Source organism: Cherax quadricarinatus, chromosome 21, assembly GCF_038502225.1.
Source record: "Cherax quadricarinatus isolate ZL_2023a chromosome 21, ASM3850222v1, whole genome shotgun sequence".
NCBI lineage: Eukaryota > Metazoa > Arthropoda > Malacostraca > Decapoda > Parastacidae > Cherax > Cherax quadricarinatus.
In genome coordinates, this window is record NC_091312.1 from 17,526,657 (window position 1) to 17,549,726 (window position 23,070).

Genomic DNA, 23,070 nt, shown 5'->3' on the forward strand with positions numbered 1-23,070 from the left:
TGAGATGTGAGGATCAAATTATATTCCTAGATAGTTCACCGAAGGTACTGTCAAATTGGGCTCCTCGTTACACAGTACATTAAAAATAGTTATCAATCATTATTATTATTTTCAGTTTACCCTTCCATCAAAATAGTATGGCTTCCGTTTTTTCTGAATTCATTTAACAGTATATAGTATACTAAGTGGCTGGTGCCAGAATATTATACAAACATTTGCATCGTTTTGGATAATTAGTATATTATATTACAAATTACGGTCAGTTATATGTAAATGTATTAAAATATAAAATGGCGTCAGAGTTGAGGAAGTCGCAGTGTGAAGGCAGCCACTACTATCTTACTATATTGGTGCCAAGTCAACCGTAGCAACCGTCATGATATCCATTCGAAAAGACACTTTTGAGGTTGCATTATTGAATTAGGGCATGTGATGTAAAGATTGATATACGTAGAATTGTGAATGGGATGAAATAAAATGTTAAAATAAATGAAAATTGAAAGTGTATTATGTAGACTTGGCAGCGAGGAGTGGTGGCGCAGGCGCAGTGGGCGTCATCTGTACAACATGGCTTCAGAATCAAACATGGAGGAGTGTATCCCATCTCCTGGTACTCCTGACTCCAGGAAAAGGCCGCTAGACATCGATTCAGACGATGCTATGTCCAAGCGATCACATTATATACCAGGTAAGCTAATTATAATGTTAGTAAAGAACGTTTGCACGTTGTACATAAGTTTCAGGCGATCAGAGTTGGCGGGGGGTCCCCCTTACCAGCCTCCGACCCAGGCATCTTTTTGTTGGATCACCTGGCAAATATTAGTGAAAACTTTGTCTCCACACGCTGCTTTTTTCCAGACAAATCTCTAGGCCATGTAGAATGCGGAAGAGGCGGAAGTAAGGAGCCTAGGGTAAATGGTGTAACGGGTGGGGGGGGGGGGCGGATCATGGCGTAGCTTCGATCGCTTTAGGAGACGCGTTGTCTGTGCCATGGCTGCGCCTGCGTCACTGTCATCCTTCACCCTTACTGTGGCATCACCAGCATCACCTTGCTCACACTCTTGCACCCTCAACACCATTCTCCACACACAAACGCATATACATTAACATCTCCCTGGAAATAAGTCACTGTAGAACTTGATTGAGTTATCCTAGGTTTGATTTTGCATAATTTACTATATAAAACAATTGTGAAAGCTTTTGAAATAATGTGAGGCCTAAATAAAAAAAAAACATCATCAGTCTCCTTGCTCACACATTTGGATCATTATTCTCCCACTTCAGACATTTGCACCATTATCATCCCCATGCTTAACACTTGCACCATTATCATCCCCATGCTTAACTTGCATCATTAACATCCTACTTGTATCATTAACATGTTTCTGCTTGTTTTTGCACCATTACACATTCTTTAGCTAGAGGACTCTGAGACCCCCCTGCTATTGCTCCATCTTTTCCTACTTCTTTGATTATTTATTGCACCTAAGCTATTAAAAATGTTTGAGAATTTATTGCATTTGCAATGGAGAATGTGTCAAATGCCACAGACTTCAGTAAAACCCCAATGAAAATAAACTATATGGTTTTGTTGATTTATACTCAATTAACTCATTAGTAAGTTTATTCAGGTATACACAAATACACTTACATAGATTATTATACATATCAGCATATGTGTAGAAAACCTAGGATAACCCAAAAAAAAGTCAGTGACTTATTTCCATTGGGATCCTTTATGCATTGCTACTTTTGCATTTAATACTTATGCACTTGACTAATATATTCATGGGCACGTACTAAACCCCTACGAGTCATACAGGCATGGGTTTGATCCAAGGAAGGGAATGGATGCTCCTGTTTCATGTATCAAGAGCCATTCATAAGTATCAAGGCATCCCTTGAAAAGAATATTGCTTAATGAAAACCTTATGTAAATTTGTAAAAAATTGTATATTTAACAAGAATAATTGTTGTTTATCATAATGTTATCTTTAGTAACGCCTCATTTAGATCACACTGCTCAGCTCTCGGCCCCATATTACAGAATGGACATTAATATGTTGGAAAGCAGAGGCATGATGCAAGGCTTAGAATTAGGGGATATTATTGAGGTGAACATGTGGAAAACACACAAATACAGGGATATAAATAACTTGCTGATAATATCCAGTCAATTCGGTACTTCTCGATGGCATGAGGAAGATTTGTTGCTCAGAGCTGGGTGATGAAAGAAAAAGGAACAAAAGTTCCTTTGTAAATAGATAGAAACTTGGTTTCCAGTTAGATCTGGTGAGCCCCCTTGCCAAGCCCCAGCAGAGCGGGACGCTCACACCCCCACCTGAGTTCAGTAGTTGGTTTTCCACCAAAGACCGTATTTTCAGAATTATCCACAGAGTGTGAAAAAATAGAGCTTGTTAAAAGTAAGCTGATGAACAGGTGCCTGGCAGGCAAAATAGATGAGAACAAGTGCCCCAGAGAGAACGGGGGAAATTTATCACTGATACTCAGGCGAGAGAGAGAGAGAATTCCTGTACTCCTCCATGCATATATATACTTGTTTAATTTATAGGGGTCCTCCTTCAAGGCTTTCAATAAGAAAATGTATTAAGGATTTTTAATATGTTTAACAGTAAAGGTTTAACTGCACACGGTTGCATTTGTATGGTCGTCAGTATTGTCACCTCTTGTCATGCTATCATGGGATTGGTATGAAATATATGTACATGTATGTCACTGTGAGTGATGGCATATGTTTTCTATTTTCTCTGTCCCACACATCTGTATTGTTCACCTTCAGGAAATCACAGAGAGAAGGGCTTGTACCATTTATCCGTGAATTAGGTAGATATGGCTCAATCATATTCCTCACAATTGCACCAGAGTCCTAAGATGTCATGTGTATTTACTTATAAATTTTTCTTGGCTGGTATACTGGTATAAAAAATGTGAGCACCTTTCCTTACTCTATAGTTATAGTGTGTCATTTTCTTCATTTTTTTAAACTGTCAGATGTATACTTGCATGAGATGCTGCTTTTATTAACCCTTTCAGGGTCCAAGGCCAAAATCTGAAGTGGTGCTCTAGTGTCCAAGAATTTAAAAAAAAAAAAATTGTTATTTTTTCTTATGAAATGGTAGAGAATCTTTTTGTGAAGGTAATAAAAGAAAAGGTACGAAATTTGATGGAAAAATGATGAAATTATGCTCTTGCGAATTTTGACGTGTCAGCGATATTTACGAATCGGCGATTTTGCCGACTTTGACTCCCATGACTCAAGAAATCGTAATGACACGATTGCAAACAAACCATACCCCCGGCCGGGATTGAACCCGCGGTCATAGAATCTCAAAACTCCAGCCCGTCGTGTTAGCCACTAGACCAGCTAGCCACAATAAGAGTCATGTTGACGGCAGTGAAGGGACTTGAGCTAGAGTTCGTCACGGCCACGCTAGCTGGAGATTCGTCTGTAAAAACTTGCATTTGTGGTCACAGTGGTTCCTGTGCTAACCTTCCTATGGTGTAGAAATATACCTAGTTGGATGAATCTTATTGTGGCTAGCTGGTCTAGTGGCTAACGCGACGGGCTGGAGTTTTGAGACTCTATGACCGCGGGTTCAAGCCCGGCCGGGGGTATGGTTTGTTTGCAATCATGTCATTACAATTTCTTGAGTCATGTTGACAGCAGTGAAGAGACTTGAGCTAGAGTTCGTCACGGCCACACTAGCTGGAGATTCGTCTGTAAAAACTTGCATTTGTGGTCACTGGTGCCTGTGCTAACCTTCCTATGGTGTAGAAATATACCTAGTTGGATGAATCTTATTGTGGCTAGCTGGTCTAGTGGCTAACGCGATGGGCTGGAGTTTTGAGACTATGACCGCGGGTTCAATCCCGGCCGGGGGTATATGGTTTGACTCCCATTTTAGGCCCAATTACATTATTCCAGTCGACCAAATTCTGAGCTATTTCACTAGTATTACTTCTATTCTATCGATTGAGCACAAGAAATCGCCAAGTCAACTGTTTCAACCACAAAATAAAGTGATTGGAAATTGGTAATTTGGCCAATTTAACACAAAGTTCAAAATATTCCAATTTCAAAATAGGGTCCAGAATAAACAATGTAGGTATTCCTGGCACCAAACTAACATTTCCTCTGTTCATTAGTTATGTTTTGAGGCGTTACAAATAAATTCCATTTTGATTTTTTATTCACATAATGAATTTTTATTCACACCAAAAAATAGAAGATATACTGTTATGCAATACTGTAATAATTGTATAAATATCATCACATTTGTGAATGTATATTAGACCCACTAGCTGGCGTGTATTAGACGTGTGAGGTCGTTTGTTTACTCTTGAACATCGGCAAAAATTTAACATTTCCGCTACTTTGAGCTCAGTTTCAAGCTATTTCCAGTGCTAAAACCAATCAAAATTATCTCTCTGTAATATGTCTTCCATTCTATCAAATGAGACCAAGAAATCGCAAATACAACTATAAAAAACATACGAAAAAACACTGCAAAGTCGCTGTTTTAATCGAAAATCACAGTCTCAGTTTTTTTCTCTCATTATACACAGTGTGCTGCAGGATTTGTTTTATGTGGTGCACACATACCACATAGATGTATTCTCTTATATCTAGGCCCAAATTTACCACTCACAGTTTATCAGATTGAGCTGAGCTCGTGGCGTAGATCTACGGTTTGGACCCTGAACATAAAGCCGTAGATCTACGGGACGGACCCTGAAAGGGCTAAAAATGGAGTGAATGTGACGATATGCTTTTCAGAAATTTATTTGCTTTGACATTAGAAAAATTAGAAATTTTATTCATTGGTGGTATACATTTATTTTTACAGCTTTTCTGCTTTTAATAGACAAATAAATATGTAACCCATTTATTTTAAGGGAAAGGTTAATGTGCTGTTTTAGATAAACCAGTTTTATGTTGGTTATGCTGGTTTATAGGCTGAAATTTGCAGTGATCTGTAATTGTATTTGGGAAATCTAATCTGACTGATTTATGAGAGTAGCTGTATTTTCAAAATTTTAAACTGGTAATCTCAAATTTATAAATATTTTATTTTTAACAAATAGGCCACTTCCCACCAAGGCAGGGTGACATGTAAAAGAAGCACTTTCGTCATCATCATTAGTTCTGTCACTGTCTTGTCAGAGGCATGCCTACAATACAGTTAAAAAACTGCAACATACCAACACCCCTTCTTCAGAGAGCAGGCACTGTACTTCCCACCTCCAGGGCTAAATCCGGCTAACTAGTTTCCTTGTATCTCTTCATAAGTATTACTTTACTCACACTCCAATAGCACACAAAGTTGAAAAAACTATAAGTTTCCGCTTGCTCCTATCTAACACTTACACACGCTTGCTGGAAGTTCAAGCCCCTCATATGCAAAACCTCCTTTACCCTCTCCTTCCCACCCTTTCCTAAGACTGCCCTGCCTTTATTCCATTACAGATTTATATGCCCTCCACGTTATTCTGTTTTCTTCCACCCTCTCTAAATGTCCAAACCACCTCAACAACTCTTCCTCTGCCCTCAGAATAATACTTTTAGAAACCCCATACCTCCCCCTAATTGTTGAGAGGGTTTGTGGAGATATGATGGTTGGAGATAAACACATTTGTTGGGGTGTAACACTTATATTAGCAGAGTGTGAGAGGGGAGCCCAGTGTGCCTGTAACCGACTGTAGGTCTGTCCGTGGACTGAGAGAGGGGCCGCGCGTCTGACGCTCGCATGCGGCATCACGTGATGTCACACATGCTAGCTGCTAAATCTAGCAAGGGGTCGTCTATATAAAACATATGGATGATACTAACTATGATACTCGGATAACATATACAGCATACGTAGGGGATCAGCAACTATGCTGACATAATCTCCAAGCTATGGATTCTCTGTATTACATTCACACTGCACATTGCTCTCATATACATCTACACTGCCTTCAGCCTTCTTGTTGCAGCATTCACCATCCATAACGTCGTACCCATATAAGAGCATTGGTACCACTATCTCATACATTTCCCCCTTTGCCTCCATGGATAACGGTCTGTATTTCCACAGACTGCTCAGTGCTCCACTCACCTTTTTTTCCTCATCACTTCGATGATTCACCTTGTCTTTCATAGACCCATCTGCTGACAAGTCCTCTCCCAAATATCTGAGTACATTCACTTCCTCCATACTCCCTCCCTCCAATATGATTTCTTATTTTTCATCACATAAATTTTTTGTTATCACCGTGCTCTTTCCTACAGTCACTTTTAATTTCCTTCTTTTACTTGCCCTTCCAAAATCATTCATCAGCCTCAGCAACTTCCCTTAGAATCTCCCAAAAGCGTGTCATCAGCAAAAAAGCAGCTGTGATAACTCCCACTTTGTGTTAGATTCTTTATCTCTTAGCCCTTTCAGGGTTGGGACCCCTGATCTCAAACTTGCTCTGAGGGTCAACGAATAAATATGAAATGATACAGAATCTTTTTCCGAAGGTAATGAAACCGAAAGTGCGAAATTCGATGGAAAACTTAGGGAATTATGTGCTTGCAAAGTTAACAGTCTCAGCGATATTTATGCATCAGCAGTTTTGCCTACTTTGTGCCCTATTTTTGGCCAATTCCATTGTTCCAGTCAGCCAAACTCATAGCTATTTCACTAATATTCCTTTTATTCTATCAATTGAGTACAAGACACTGCCCATTTACCTGTTTCAGCTACCCAGTAAAGTGATCAGAAATTGGTAATTTGGCCAATTTCACACAAAATTAATAAATTGCTAATTTAAAAATAGTCCAGAATGAACACTGTAGACATTCCTGGCACAAAAAAAAAAAAACATTTTCTCTGTTCCTTAGCCACATCTCCAGGCCTGTTGCTTTACATTTTGAATTTTTATTTACACAAAAAAAAAAAAAAAGATTTACTGTTTTGAAATATTGTATAAATAATGTCAGTACCTTCATAAATGTGTATTAGACTGGCAACCTGGACGCATTTTGGACAAGTGACATCATTTGTGTGCTCTAGATTATTGGCAATAATTGAACATTTCCACTAATTTGAGCTCAGTTTCAAGCTACTTACAGTCCTGAAACCAATTAAAGTCATCTCTATTTCTGTAATATGTCTTCCATTCTATCAAGTGAGACCAAGAAACCAGGAATAAGCTATAAAAACCATACAAAAATACACCATAAAGTCTGTTTTAAACCATAAACTTGGTTAGTTTTTTCTTATGCATTGCAGGCTGCAGGATTTTTTATATAACAGCTTATCTTAGTGAGCTGACCAACTGGCTTCAAAGCCATTATATAACCAGGACCAACACCAAAAGGGTTAATTGCATACCTCTTACCAACACCTGAGCATTCACTTCTCTTACAACCCCATCTATAAATATATTGAGCAATCATGGTGACATCATGCATCCCTGTCTAAGGCCTACTTTTACTGGGAAGTAATCTCCCCCTCTCCTTCATTCTCTAACCTGAGCCTCACTATCCTTCTAAAAACTCTTAATTGCTTTCAGTAACCTACCACCTATTCCATACATTTGCAACATCTGCCACATTGTCCCCTATCATATGCCTTTTCAGAACTCATAAATACAATGAAAACCTCTACCCTTATCTAAATACATTTCACCTATGTGTTTCACTATAAACACTTGGGCTGCACATCCCCTACCCTTCCTAAAGCCTTCTAGTTCATCTGTGATCCTGCTCTGTCTTACGCTTAATTCTTTCAGTAATAACTGCCATAGACTTTACCAAGCATACTCAACAGGCTTATTCCCCTATAATTTTTCCCCACACTTTTGTCCCCTTTGCCTTTAACCCTTTCAGGGTCGAGAGGCCATCTCATAAATTTGTTCTCAGGGTTGAAAATTTTTCAGAATTTTTTTTTTCTTATGAAATGACGGAGAATCTTTTCCCGATCATAATGACACCAAAAGTATGAAATTTGATGGAAAACTTATGGAATTATGCTCTCGCGAAGTTAGTGGTCTTTACAATGTTTACGCATCGGCGATTTCGCCCACTTTGAGCCCTATTTCCGGCCAATTTCAGTGTGCTAGTTGACAAAAATCATATCTATTTCACTAGAACTCCATTTTTTCTATTGAATGAGTACAAGAAACCACCCATTTACCGATTTCAACTATCCAATAAAGTGGTCAGAAATTGGCAATTTTGCCAATTTCACACAAATTTCAGAAGATGCCAATTTCCAAATAGGGTCCAGAATAAGCAAGACAGACATTACTGGCACTAAAATAACATTTTCTCTGTTCATTAGTCATGTCCCCAGGCCCCTCTTGAATCTCTTTTGCTTTCCACTTTGAATTTTTATTCTCACAAAAAAGAAAAGATTTACTGTTATGCAGACTACTGCATTAATGTAGAAATGTTATAAATAATATCAGTGCACTTGTGGAAGAATATTAGGCTCGCCAGTTGACGTATATTGGACGCTTGGCATGATTTGTTTACTTTTGAAATTTGGTAAAAATTGAATATTTCTGCTACTTTGAGCTCAATTTCAAGGTACTTTTCATTATGAAACCAATCAAAATTATCTCAATTTCTGTAATATGTCTTCCATTCTATAAAATGAGACCAGGAAAACTAGAATACAACCATAAATACCATACGAAAATACACTGCAAAGTCGCTGTTTTAAACCAAAAACACGGTCGGAGTTTTTTTTTTTTTCTCATTATGCACTGTGTGCTGCAGGATTTTTTTTATACTGTGCACACTGATCACATAGACCCATTCTTTCATATGTAGGCCTACCAGCTTTCTCTCGCTAGATTTGAAGGCACTAGAATTTAGACGTTCTAGTACGTCGATAGCCCTGGTGCATAAGCTCTACTAGTGTGTTGGAAACCCTGAAAGGGTTAAACAAAAGAACTATGCATGCTCTCTGCCACTCCATAGGTACCTTCCCCTCTTCCATACATTTATTAAATAAAACAACAACCCTTCTAAAACTATATCCCCACCTGCTTTTAATATTTCTGTCTTCGTCCCATTCTACCCATTTCATTCTACCCATTGCCTCGTGCACCTTCCCTACACTCACAACTGGCTCTTCCTCGCTCCTACAAGATTCACGAAATCACTGCTTCCCTATCTTCATTTAGCAGTTCCTCAAAATGTTTCCTCCATCTTCCCGATATTTCCAACTCTCCATCTAATAACTCTCCTCTTCTATTTTTAACTGTCAAATCCATTTGTTTCCTAGGCTTTCTTAACTTTTCTTATTCTCACCCAAGTTTGTTGAGAGCATCTCACCCACTCGTTTACTTTCCTTTTACATTCCTTCACCACTCTCTTAACCACTCTTTTTCTCTCCATATACTCCTCCCTCCTTGCATCACTTCTACTTTGTAAAAACCTCTCATATGCTAACTTTTTCTCTCTTACTGCTCTTTCTCTTTTTTTTTTTTTTTTTTATACAGGGTTTGACAAGGTTAAGGATCCCTAGCTTTATTGACAAGCTATTTACAGGTTAAAGATTCCTAACTTTATTGGCAAGCTAAGAGCTGTTACCTACATCAGCTCATTTGAAAGCATTTTTATTGTTATGAGACATACAAGTAGGGAACAGGATGAAGATGGAGCCATCTGTGGGCCAGCATTTTCATTTGATCAACTGACTTTATCTCGTTGACATCATTATGCTGTACGAATGTGTTCCATACTCGAGTCATCCTGGGTATGTATGATCTCAGATGGAGTGATGTTCTGGAGAAGGGTACAGCCAGGGTGAAGTTGCTGCTTTCTGCCCGTTTTGTGGCATAAAAGCTTGTTTCACGCTGTCCTCGAAGTGGATCCAAGTGTGGTATTTTGACAATATTGGCCTTGTACATAACAGTAAGGCCACCCACATCCCTCCTATGTTGAAGGCTCTGCTGAAATGACAGATCTATCCAGGATGGGTCCAGGCGAGAGATGAGACGTCTTGCTCTGTTCTCTACTCTGTCAAGCAGTCGCAGATGAGAGGGGGGGCAGGCAAACCAAGAAAGTGGAGCATACTCAAGGTGTGAGTGTACTTGTGCCTCGTACAGGATCTTGCAACCCCTACTGTCAAGCAGATGGGAGATACGGCGAAGTGCTGTAAGCTTCCTGGCTGCCTTGTTTGCAAGATTTACAACATGGTTCTTCATGGTTAGTTTGGAGTCAAATTTCACCCCAAGGATATCATCATCTTCTCCAGGTGCCAACATCCTCCCATTCATCCTTACTACTGCACCAGCATTACCATCATGGTGCCTAGAGACGATCATCATTTGCGTTTTCTCAGGTGCAAATGTTACTTGCCATCTATTTCCCCAAGCTGATATAGCTCTCAGCTGGTGATTGATGTAGCTTAGAGCAGCTGGCATTTCTTCTCTTGGATAAGTGAATGTCAGTGTACAGTCGTCTGCATATGCATGTGATTCTGGGATGAGATGAAGAAGGTCGTTGAAGTAGACATTCCATAACAATGGACCCAGCACGCTTCCTTGGGGAACACTTGCCCCAATAGGATGTCTTGCTGATTCCATTCCATTGAGAACTACACTTAGAGATGTACCATGAAGGTAGTCACTGAGGAGACATAGCGTAGAGCCTGCAATTCCCAGTGCTTGAAGTTTTACTAAGAGGCCCTGGTGCTACACCCGGTCGAAAGCGCCAGCAATGTCCAGTGCTACCACACAGCTGACTTTGGATTCATCCAGTGACTGGTGCCACTTAGTGGAGAGGTTTAACAACAGATCAGCAGCAGAGTAACCTTTCCTGAAGCCATGTTGACGATCACAAAGTAGTGAGTGGTAGTCAAAAAACTGTCATTTGTCTTGAGATTATTGTCTCAAGGATCTTACCAGTGATTGACAGGAGTGACACTGGTCTGTAGTTGCTGATTTCTGCTCTGCTCTTCTTTTTGTGAACAGGGACTACATTTGCCTCTTTCCATAGAGAGGGCCATTTACACTGTACTGGGCAGTGCTGAAAGATGCGAGTTAGAGGTGCTGCAGCTGGTCTGCACATCTTCTCAACAATCTTGGGCTCAACTTGTCTGGGCCCACAGCCTTTTCTTGGTCAAGTGATTTAAGTAAGAAATGCACCTCCTCCTGCCTTATTGTCACCACTGACAGTTTTGACACAGTTCTTACAGCTAGCCAAGGAGGGTCCCTTGGTGGATCAGGAACTTGCATTTTGGTAGCAAAGTGTTCAGCAAAGAGGTCCGCCTTCTTTTGACTACTAGTAGAGGTGGTCCCATCCTGTCGATTTAGAGGTGGAATAAGTTCATCAGGCAGATAACCTTGTCTGTCCTTGACCAGGGACCACCAGGTTTTGGAGCCTACCCTACCTGATGCTAACTTTCTTTTAGTGTCCACCTCCCATTTAGCAGTGGCCCACTTTTGAACATCACCCATATGCCTACAGGCTTGCATGTGCAAGTCCCTGTTATAGGTGGTAGGATGTCTCTTATACCTTCGCCATGCTTTGTACTTAGCAGTAGCAGCCTCTCTACAATGAAAGCCAAACCAAGGCTGATCTGTAGGCTTCGTCACATATTGCCGGTGAGGAATGAGTTCTTGTTGTAGATTAAGGATGTGTCCAGTGAAGGCTTTCACTTGGTTGTCAACATCCCCTTGGAGAAGAGCATTCCAGTCAGTGGTGGCGAGCTCAGAGCAAAGGGTTGGCCAATTACCTCTCCCATAGCCAGGTTGTGCGTGTGGACTCCTCACCTCATTCTGTTGGGATCTTAAGTGTAGTAAAAACAGCCTTGTGGTCAGACGATCCAACGTAGCCGAGGGGTTGACAAGTGACTATGCCTTCTGCCAGATCACTCACTACTGGGTCAAGGGAGGAGCCAGAGATATGAGTAGGGAAATCAACAAAGTTTCTCATGTCAAATACTGCAAGAAGGTCATCAAAGTCCCTCTGTATAAGGTACTGGTTGAGGTCACCAACAATTATAATATGTTGACAGTTGTGTTGTAGCAGAAGGGAGTCAATATTTTCCATTAGGAAGTTGATAGGGTCTGCATGTTGCCACTGAGGTCTGTACATTGCACATGCTAGTACAGAGGTACTAGTGTTTATACAGAGCTTGAAGAACATCATTTCAAGATGTGTAGGGGTGGCAACATCAATGTGCTGGGCATGAACACTTTTAGAGAAGCACACAGCAACACCTCCTCCTTGCCCTTGCCTGTCTCTCCTTTCTCTCTCTCCTTTCTCTCTCTCCTTTCTCTCTCTCCTTTCTCTCTCCTTTGTCTCTCTCCTTTCTCTCTCTCCTTTCTCTCTCTCCTTTCTCTCTCTCCTTTCTCCCCTTTCTCTCTTCTTTCTCTCTTTTCTCTCCCTCTCATATATCATTCCACCATTTGTTCCTCCCTCTCACACCCACTCTCCTGTAACCACACTTCTGCTGAACACTAACTATACTGTATTCTTAAATATGTAATTTTTTGTTGTTGTTTTTGGTAACCCATACATAAACCATTATTTTTTGTTCTTCCTTGTTTGCCATATTACATTGCAAATATCTTTACTCACTATAAAACAATCCTAATTTATGTGGTACTTTTCAGACATGCAGAGCGAAGGAACGTACCACTTGAAGATATTGGTGCCAAGTGTTGCAGCTGGTGCCATTATTGGTAAAGGTGGTGAAACCATTGCTCAACTTCAGAAGGATACCAGTGCACGAGTCAAGATGTCCAAGGCCAATGACTTTTATCCAGGTATAATACAATAAAAAACTGATTGATAATTAAAATGTGATTTGTATACCTGTTTAATACTGTTCTTTTTATGGCAGCATTAAGTTTTTTCCATGAAGATTTTTCTGTACATCTGGTATCAAAATAAATATACAGTAGGGCCCCACTTATATGGCAGGTTAGGTTCCAGGCTACCGCCGTAAAGCGGAAATTGCCGTAAAGTGGAACACTTTTTTTTCCAACTTGTAAATGCATACAAATACTAGATAACAAGTTTACACTAACATATATTAAGTTAGCAATAGAACTAGGCTTAATATTAAAAAGCAATAAAAAAGTAAAATACACATACAGTGCATTCATTACTTAAAATATTTGTAGTCTTAATCAAGGGTGAGACAAGTAGTATTTATTGTATGAAATCAAGTGTGGTATGTATGGTAGTCAGCCAGGCTACCATACCAGGCCACCCTACCCACATATAATATTCTATGGCATTTAAGCATCCCAGAGCGATAAAATGCGTATACAGTTCACTCATTGCTTACCTTAAAATATTTGTAGTCTTAATCTAGGGTGAGATGAGTAGTATTTATTGTAAGAAAAGTGTGGTATGTATGGTAGCCAGCCAGGCCACCCCACCGACACATGATATTCTATGATATTTAAGCATCCCAGAGCGATAAAATACACATACAGCTCACTCATTACTTGCCTTAAAATATTTGTAGTCTTAATGTAGGGTCAGGAGTGAGTAAACAAGATAAAACAAATAAAAGAGAGAGAGAGAGAATGAGTACATGAGAGAGGACAGGCACAAAGTTATGTAAACAAACCAGGCTGCAGTGGGCTGCAGAAAACAATATGAAGTTCAACGATGAGAAATTTCAATTACTCAGATATGGTAAACACGAGGAAATTAAATCTTCATCAGAGTACAAAACAAATTCTGGCCACAAAATAGAGCGAAACACCAACGTCAAAGACCTGGGAGTGATCATGTCGGAGGATCTCACCTTCAAGGACCATAACATTGTATCAATCGCATCTGCTAGAAAAATGACAGGATGGATAATGAGAGCCTTCAAAACTAGGGATGCCATGCCCATGATGACACTCTTCAGGTCACTTGTTCTATCTAGGCTGGAATATTGCTGCACACTAACTAACAGCACCTTTCAAGGCAGGTGAAATTGCTGACCTAGAAAATGTACAGAGAACCTTCACGGCGTGCATAACGGAGATAAAATGCCTCAATTACTGGGAGCGCTTGAGGTTCCTGAACCTGTATTCCCTGGAACGCAGGCGGGAGAGATACACGATTATATACACCTGGAAAATCCTAGAGGGACTAGTACCGAACTTGCACACGAAAATCACTCACTACGAAAGCAAAAGACTTGGCAGACGATGCAACATCCCCCCTATGAAAAGCAGGGGTGTCACTAGCACGTTAAGAGACCATACAATAAGTGTCAGGGGCCCGAGACTGTTCAACTGCCTCCCAGCATACATAAGGGGGATTACCAACAGACCCCTGGCAGTCTTCAAGCTGGCACTGGACAAGCACCTAAAGTCAGTTCCTGACCAGCCGGGCTGTGGCTCGTACATTGGTTTGCGTGCAGCCAGCAGCAACAGCCTGTTTGATCAGGCTCTGATCCACCAGGAGGCCTGGTCACAGACCGGGCCGCGGGGGCGTTGACCCCCGGATCTCTCTCCAGCTCTCCAGGCGAACACCAGTTTTGTAAACAAGCCAGGCATACATGTCTGGTTTGTGTACAAGTTGTCTCTACATTGATATGATAGATTAAATAAAGAGGAACACTCCCATTCTCATGTAACACCATTTTTAGAAGAAATGATGCTCTGAGTGAAGGCAATGGAAATAAGTCACTCTGACCTTTTTTTGGGTTATCCTAGGTACTTGACACATATACTGCTGTGTGTGATAATCTCTGTAACAGCCCGGCTGGTCAGGAACCGACTTTAGGTGCTTGTCCAGTGCCAGCTTGAAGACTGCCAGGGGTCTGTTTGTAATCCCCCTTATGTATGCTGGGAGGGAGTTGAACAGTCTCGGGCCCCTGACACTTATTGTATGGTCTCTTAACGTGCTAGTGACACCCCTGCTTTTCATTGAGGGGATGTTGCATCGTCTGCCAAGTCTTTTGCTTTCGTAGTGAGTGATATTCGTGTGCAAGTTCGGTACTAGTCCCTCTAGGATTTTCCAGGTGTATATAATCATGTATCTCTCCCGCCTGCGTTCCAGGGAATACAGGTTCAGGAACCTCAAGCGCTACCAGTAATTGAGGTGTTTTATCTCCGTTATGCGTGCCGTGAAGGTTCTCTGTACATTTTCTAGGTCAGCAATTTCACCTGCCTTGAAAGGTGCTGTTAGTGTGCAGCAATATTCCAGCCTAGATAGAACAAGTGACCTGAAGAGTGTCATCATGGGCTTGGCATCCCTAGTTTTGAAGGTTCTCATTATCCATCCTGTCATTTTTCTAGCAGATGCAATTGATACAATGTTATGGTCCTTGAAGGTGAGATCCTCTGACATGATCACTCCCAGGTCTTTGACGTTGGTGTTTCGCTCTATTTTGTGGCCAGAATTTGTTTTGTACTCTGATGAAGATTTAATTTCCTCGTGTTTGCCATATCTGAGTAATTGAAATTTCTCATCGTTAAACTTCATATTGTTTTCTGCAGCCCACTAAAAGATTTGGTTGATGTCCGCCTGGAGCCTTGCAGTGTCTGGATTAATGAAAATGTGTATATTAACGTAATATACAACATTTAATGAGACTTGGTGATTATTGTTATTATCATCATTATTTCTAATATGGCGTCACTCGTACAAGTCGTCTGGCTACCACATCTCATATTTGTTTATTTATTCTACTGTGGGGTGTATTTATCATCTTTATACGTTATGTATCTTGTTTATTATGTAATTTTGAAAAAATATCATGGTGGGTTAATGAAAATGTGTATATTAACGTAACGTACGACATTTAATGACTCGGTGATTATTATCATCATTACAAATATGGCGTCTGGAGACATAAGACACTCTTACTGATTTTAATGTGTACCTGCATGCCAGCACAGTGTTTAAGTTTATTTAGGTACAGGTATACATAAGTATAATTATCAGAGTATGTATAAAATATGAAATAACTTTTAAAAACACTTGAAATTTTTGGAGTTTCTAGACGTAATGGAGAGATGTACTGCTTATGGATCTCACGTAGAATGTAAACAAATCGGGTGGGGCGTTGTGACAGTATTAGAAAGCCAGGTGGGGGGAGCTGTATAGAGAGTTTTGGTTATAATTTGAAATGACCGTATTAGTGAAACGCCGTAAAGCGGGGCCCTACTGTACGGTAAAACATAGTACTCTCTAATGTTCGACCCAAATGTTGACAAATGAAGCATTGTACTGGTAGAGTTCAAGTTTACTTGCCTTAAAATGTGCTTTGGTCAGTCTAGCAGGGTTTGATAGTGCACATAAATTACGGTATGCATGGAATTGTGTTCCTGGACACCTCATGACTGTCATTTCTTGAATTTTGTGTGAAATTGGCCAAATTACCAATTTCTGATCACCAATTTCTGAGTGGGTAGTTTCTTGTCCTCATTCGATAGAATGGAAGACATACTAGTGAAATAACCAAGAATTTGGCTAATTGGAACAATAGAATTAGCCTAAAATCTGACTTAAAGTGAATGAAATTGCCTATGCATCACTATCACTGACACGGCAAAATCTGCAAAAGTGTAATTTTGTAGTTTTCCATAAAATTTTGTACTTTTTGTTTTATTACCTCAGAAAAAAATTCTCAACCTTTTTTTTTTTTTAATTTTGTGACAGCAGGTTTGAGAACATGGGGTTGCGATCCCTGAAAGGGTTAAGTGAGCAATACAGCTAGACCTAAAAATACATATACAGTGGACCCCCGGTTAACGATTTTAATCCGTGCAAGAGGGGTAATTGTTATGCGAAATAATCGTTATGTGAATGAATTTTCCCCATAAGAAATAATGGAAATAAAATTAATCCGTGCAAGACACCCAAAAGTATGAAAAAAAAAAATTTTACTACATGAAATATACATTTTCCCACACACAAAGAGAAGGATACATGCACAATAGTAGAGTAGTACATGCACAGTATATATTGTGCATGTACTAGTCTACTAAATGAAGAATAAATGACACTTACCTTTATTGAAGATGCAGCAATGACTGATGAGACACTGTGTCCTGGGAGTGCCTTTTCCTCCTGAGTACTGTAGGTCCTGTTTGGCATTTTCTTCCAGAACAGGCCTTATCACACTGTGTATGCCACTACGATTCTTAAATCTCTCAAACCAACCTTTGCTGGCTTTAAATTCACCAATATGAGCACTAGTTCCAGGCATTTTTCCCTGTTCACCTGGGTGTTAGTCGACTTGTGTGGGTTGCATCCTGGGAGACAAGATTAAGGACCCCAATGGAAATAAGTTAGACAGTCTTCGATGACACTGACATTTTTGGGTTATCCTGGGTGGCAAATCCTCTGGGGTTAATTGTTTCTTGGTATTCTCAATAAGCCACACCAACAACGGTGCTACAGCAGCAGCAGCAGCAGCTGACAGTGCAGCAGCAGCAGCAGCTGACAGTGCAGCAGCAGCAGCAGCCGACAGTGCAGCAGCAGCAGCAGCTGACAGTGCAGCAGCAGCAGCAGCTGTACCACCAATAGTAGCGATGGTTGATTGGGGTTTATTATACAACCTGGCCAGCTCGGAGACATGCACTCCACTTTCATACTTATCAATGATCTTTTTCTTCATCTCTATTGTAATTCTCACCCTTATTGCTGTAGGGTTGGCACTAGAAGCTTTCTTGGGGCCCATGGTCACTTATTTTCCAGAAAAAGCACCGAAAACACTGTAATAATACGAAATATTCCGATTGTATGCTTGGATGTTACCGCGGAGGCTGGCTGGTAAACAATGCCACCGGCGGAACATGTGAGCGTGGCTCAGGCCGCACATTGGACGCGTCTCGGACGAAAATCGGTAAGCGGGTTTTTAAGCGGTATGTGAGGCAAAATTTTTGCGATTAAAGTAAGCGGTATGCGAAATAATCGCTATGTGATGCCATCGTTATGCGGGGGTCCACTGTACAGTGGATATGTTATTTGCCTTCAAATAGTTTTGCCTTTAGCTTATAGTGAGTGGTGAATATATTTATTGTAATAAGTGTAAACAAGTGAAAAATGGGTATAAATTGAATACCGCTTTATTAGCGAAACGCTGTAAAGCTGGGCCTGTCTGGACCTGCTTGGTGATGTGGCAAGGAGACACGACAGTTGGATAACTTGCTGGTATGCGGATGGTATTTCCATAGGATGATAACCTGCCATGTGACTCCAATCTTCCTTTCCCTGGGCATAACACAACTGCTGCAACCACTACTATTGCGAAATATATCCACATAATATATCTGGTATAACAATAATCTTTGGAGGTGGGCCTTAGGTTTATTAGGGTGTGTGTGGTACAGGCAGTGTTTGGTTGCTAGCCTACACCATTTTCCTAAATAACAGGTTTTAGTACAATTTCCAGATTGCACAAGTCTTAGCACAAACATTCCAAAGCACACAGGTCTTGGCACGTGTGTTCCAGAGTACGTGCATCTCCTAAAGTACATTTTAGAGCATTCACATCTTAGAGCTCATACATTGCAACGTGTAGGTAAACCAGAGCCCATGTATACATTATTTTTCTGTTATTTCAAAAGAAAATCTAGTTTAAACTTTAATTAATAAAAGGCATGGATCTAAACTTGTCATTTTTCCATACAAGGTTGGTACATGTATGGGGAATTCTATACCCTGAAAGAAAAAGAAAAAAAAAAAACTTTTGTCATTCAACGCTTTCACCATCACTCGTACATAATCGTTGTCTTTGCAGAGGCACCCAGATACGACAGTTCAGATGTCCCTGCAAACTTCCAATATCCCAGACCCCTCTTTTAAAGTGCTGGCATTGTACTTCCCTTTTCCAGGACTCAAGTCCGGCTAACCGGTTTCCCTGAATCCCTTCACAAAATATTACCCTGCCCACACTCCAACGGCTTGTCAGGTCCCAAAAACCATTTGTCTCCGTTCATTCCTATCTAACACGCTCACGCACTCTTGCTGGAAGTCCAATCTCCTTGCCCACAAAACCTCCTTTACCCCCCCCCCCCCTCGAACCTTTTCGGGGCCGACCCCTACCCCACCTTCCTTCCCCTGTAGATTTATACTCTCTCCAAGTCATTCTACTTTGTTCCATTCTCTCTAAATGACCAAACCATCTCAACAGCCCTTTTTCAGCCCTCTGATTAATACTTTTAGTAATTCCACACTACAAATTCTCTGCATAATATTCACACCACACATTGCCCTTAGTACATCTTCACTGCCTCCAGCCGCCTCCTCGCATTTACAACCCATTCTTCACACCCATATAAGAGTGTTGGTACCACTATACTCTCGTACATTCCCTTCTTTGCCTCTACGTTTGACTTTTTTTTGTCTCCACAGATACCTCGATGCGCCACTTGTCTTTTTTCCTTCATCAATTCTATGGTTAACCTCATATTTCATAAACCCATCCGCTGACAAGTCAACTAACAAATATCTGAAAACATTCACTTCTTTCATACTCTCTCCCTCTAATGTGATTTCCAATTTTTCTTTATCTAAATCATTTGATACCCTCATTACCTTACTCTTATCTATATCTGCTTTCAATGTTCTACCAAAATAAATGCAAAATAGATGCTTCTTTTGTTTAAAGCCATCACAGATTGATCTGTGAACTGCCTTTAGTTCTTTTTTTTATCCATTTTTTTTTTAATTGTCTGTTGCAAGAGGGTCATGGTACCATTGCTTTCAGATTAGTGGTTTGTGGGCTATACTGTAGTAGCATATAGAAACAAAGTTTCTCACAAACTCAAATAAGAATTACAGATTGGTACTTCTATTTATTTACAGTGTAACACTTGACATTTTGTAATGTTTTTGAGTAATTTTGGCTATTTCTCTACACTGGAAAAATACTTAAGAGGAAATGTGGGGTATGATTAATTTGATTAAATTGTTTAGTGGACCTTGCTGAATGTTATGCTATGTGAGCATTTGCTGACTAGTTCCAGCATAACTCAATCCCAAGAGTGTTGCCACATGTTGATAACTTCTGCATTATTGCACCCCTTGTATGTAAGTAGAATTTTCCTTAGAGTAAAAATGGCGAGTTTATTTTGGAAAAAATTAGTAAACTGATTTTAGTTAAATGTATGTAATTTCTGGTACAGCTTGACAGTCAAAAATATTGGTGGATATTATATGGTTTATTTAGAAGTTCCACAGTTGGGACTGAATATACAGTGACTATATACTCCAGGTATATGGTTGACCAATATTTATATTTTGGCCACTTGTGGCTCATAGGGGATGGAAGACTTTGTGATTTGCAAAACTTAGAAGGCAGCATAGCTTTATTCTTAAATTCAGAAAGCTGTGGGTCTCCACCACAGCCAGAATTGAGCAAGTTAAAATCATTCTTTTTTATTAGCATTATATATTATGCTAATAATTTTTTTTTCTTTCTTTCAACACACCGGCCGTATCCCACCGAGGCAGGGTGGCCCATAAGGAAAAACGAAAGTTTCTTCTTTTACATTTAGTAATATATACAGGAGAAGGGGTTACTAGCCCCTTGCTCCTGGCATTTTAGTCGCCTCTTACAACACACATGGCTTACGGAGGAAGAATTCTGTTCCACTTCCCCATGGAGGTAAGAGGAAATAAACAAGAACAAGAACTAGTAAGAAAATATTAGAAAACCCAGAGAGGGGTGTATATATATATGCTTGTACACATTTGTGTAGTGTGACCTAAGTGGAAGTAGAAGTAGCAAGACATGCTTGAAATCTTGCATGTTTATGAGACAGAAAAATGGACACCAGCAATCCTACCATCATGTAAAACAATTACAGGCTTTCGTTTTTCACTAACTTGGCAGGACGGTAGTACCTCCCTGGGCGGTTGCTGTCTACCAACCTACTACCTAGGAATAATTTTTTTTTATTAACATTATATACTTGGGCTACTGTTTGCTTATATAGAGCTGCTAGATCAGCAAGTCTATTCTTGAAGTGATTATCACTTATTCATCTGCAGCATTTCATTTCCACAAATTATTGTGCTAATTTACCATGATGTAATTTAGGGAATTTAGCCAGTTAACTTTAAACAAAAGTGATTCAGGAACGCTAACAATTTTTCTGCAATTTTTGGTAAGTTGCAAACCATCGAATCATACATAGGAAGGTGCAATCCTTTATGTATACCGGTACCATAGCAAAGCACTTGATGTAATTCTTGTGTCCTCTGCTTTCTGAGTTTTACATGGCTTAGATTTATCAGCATGAAGTATCTAGATTGGCATGTTTAACTCTTAATTTTTATTCAGTTAACTTTTTTTGTTAAAAAAATATGCTTTCATAAATATATTGGGAATCAATTTAATACAGAAAATTGGCATGCTGAGTAAAGAAAGAATGTACATTGCAGAGTACACTTATTATATTCTTCCCTGCTATCCTAAAATAGCAGCATTGCACATTCCATTACTTTGAGCAATTTTAGCACAGGCTTGGTAAAATCAGTAATTTATGTTTTCAGATTGGGGAAATGATGAATAATATAATTTGCACTTCATTATAGCTAACAATGACCATCTAATTTTTTTAGGCACAACAGAACGTGTTTGTCTTATAACGGGCAATGTGGATGCAATATGCACTGTGCTGTCATTCATTATGGAGAAAATCAAAGAGAAGCCTGACCCAAATGCCAAGCCAGCAATTGATTTTGACAATAAGATGACTGCAGAAAGAGAGAAACAGGTGAATACAGTTGCATTATGTATTTTTGTGTTGTGTGAAGCTTTGATATTTTCATGAGTATGAATTTAGGACTCCATTATATGTGTGAGATATTACGTACTTTGTTGGTTATTTACCCGTAGGATTGGAGCTATGTTCGTGGTGTCCCATTTTCAATGTTTAGTGTGTCATAATTTGTGCATTTTCCAGAAGTTGTAAAATACTTCCTCTTGGAGCCTCTTCCAGCAGTCTACAGCTATTTCTGAAGAAATTGTTTGTCTTTTGAGCACCACTACTTAATTTACAGTTGTGGCCTATTCCTGCTAGTATTGCTACAAAAAGCTTTGTTGTCTGGTATTATTGTGTTTTTAAATGCGATTGTCTTTTTCTTTTGTCTATTAATAATCACATTTCATTGCTTCTATTGTTCATAATTTACTTGTGTAAGTTCTGATGGACATTTCATAGCATGTCAGTGTACCTTTCTATTTACAGTATTCGTTTATTTATGACCCCAATACTATAGCTTCGTATTGCAATTTTTCTTTAATGTATACTGCTTATACAGCAGGTTAGGTTCCAGGCTACTGCTGAAAAGTGAAAATTGCTGTTAAGTGAAACATAGCCTTTTTTCAATTTCAAATGCATATAAAAGCCTGATAACATGTTTACACTATTATGTATTAAGTGAACAGTAGAACTAGGCTTAAAAAATACTTTTTTTTTTTCAACAAGCATGTACAGTACACACATCACTTACCTTAAAATATTTTCATACAGTGAGTGGTGAATGTATTTATTGTAGGTAGCCTGAATAAATAAAAAATGGGTTTAATTGAAATCTGCTGTATTAGCGAAACACTGTAAAACGAGGCTCTCCTGTATTGTACGTTATATTCCGTAAAGAAAATATTCTTTACTAAATTTGTTTAAATGCTGTAATGCAAAAGTCTTTTAATGATTCCCAAATGACTTTAAAAATGAACAGCTCTCGCTGTATGTATATTAGACTGTTGATTAAGATGCGATCTAGGATGTTTTTGCTGTATGCTGGTTTTTCTATTATGAGGCCATGATGTTTGATTATGGTGTAAATATAGGGAAAAATAACTAAAAGCCAGTACAAAAAGGTTAGTAACTGGTAATTTTATTGTAACTACACATTGCTGTGCCTTTAGCATTCATTCCCTTATACAGATGTTCAGTATGTTAGTGATTGATAATAGAGTGAAAAGTACAGTAATTAATAGAGGAAGTGAAGGGTTAACCATGATAAATGCATGTTTGGCATTCATAGGGCCACCATAGGATACACTATTTATTCTTATCTTTTTTCTTTTTAACATGTCGGCCATTTCCCACTGAGGCAGGGTAACCAGAAAAAGGAAGAAAAACCCC

General features: G+C 39.5%; 1 protein-coding gene across 11 annotated transcripts in view; it reads left to right on the forward strand.

Annotated features, from left to right (window-relative positions):
• The first annotated feature begins 411 nt into the window (after positions 1-411).
• Positions 412-23,070, forward strand: part of ps (RNA-binding protein Nova-1-like protein passilla) — a 167,487-nt gene continuing 144,828 nt past the window's right edge. For 8 of the 11 annotated variants that reach the window (XR_011392269.1, XR_011392272.1, XR_011392270.1 and 5 more), the window contains exons 1-3: positions 417-688; positions 12,622-12,774; positions 21,539-21,693. Coding sequence is in view for 4 of the 11 variants with exons in the window: in XM_070087270.1 (XP_069943371.1) it covers positions 490-688; positions 12,622-12,774; positions 21,539-21,693 (507 nt within the window). In the remaining 7 variants the exon portion in view is untranslated. Of the gene's footprint in view, positions 689-12,621; positions 12,775-21,538; positions 21,694-23,070 lie in introns of all 11 variants that reach the window. The other 3 variants (XR_011392267.1, XM_070087269.1, XM_070087267.1) reach the window with 2 other exon arrangements.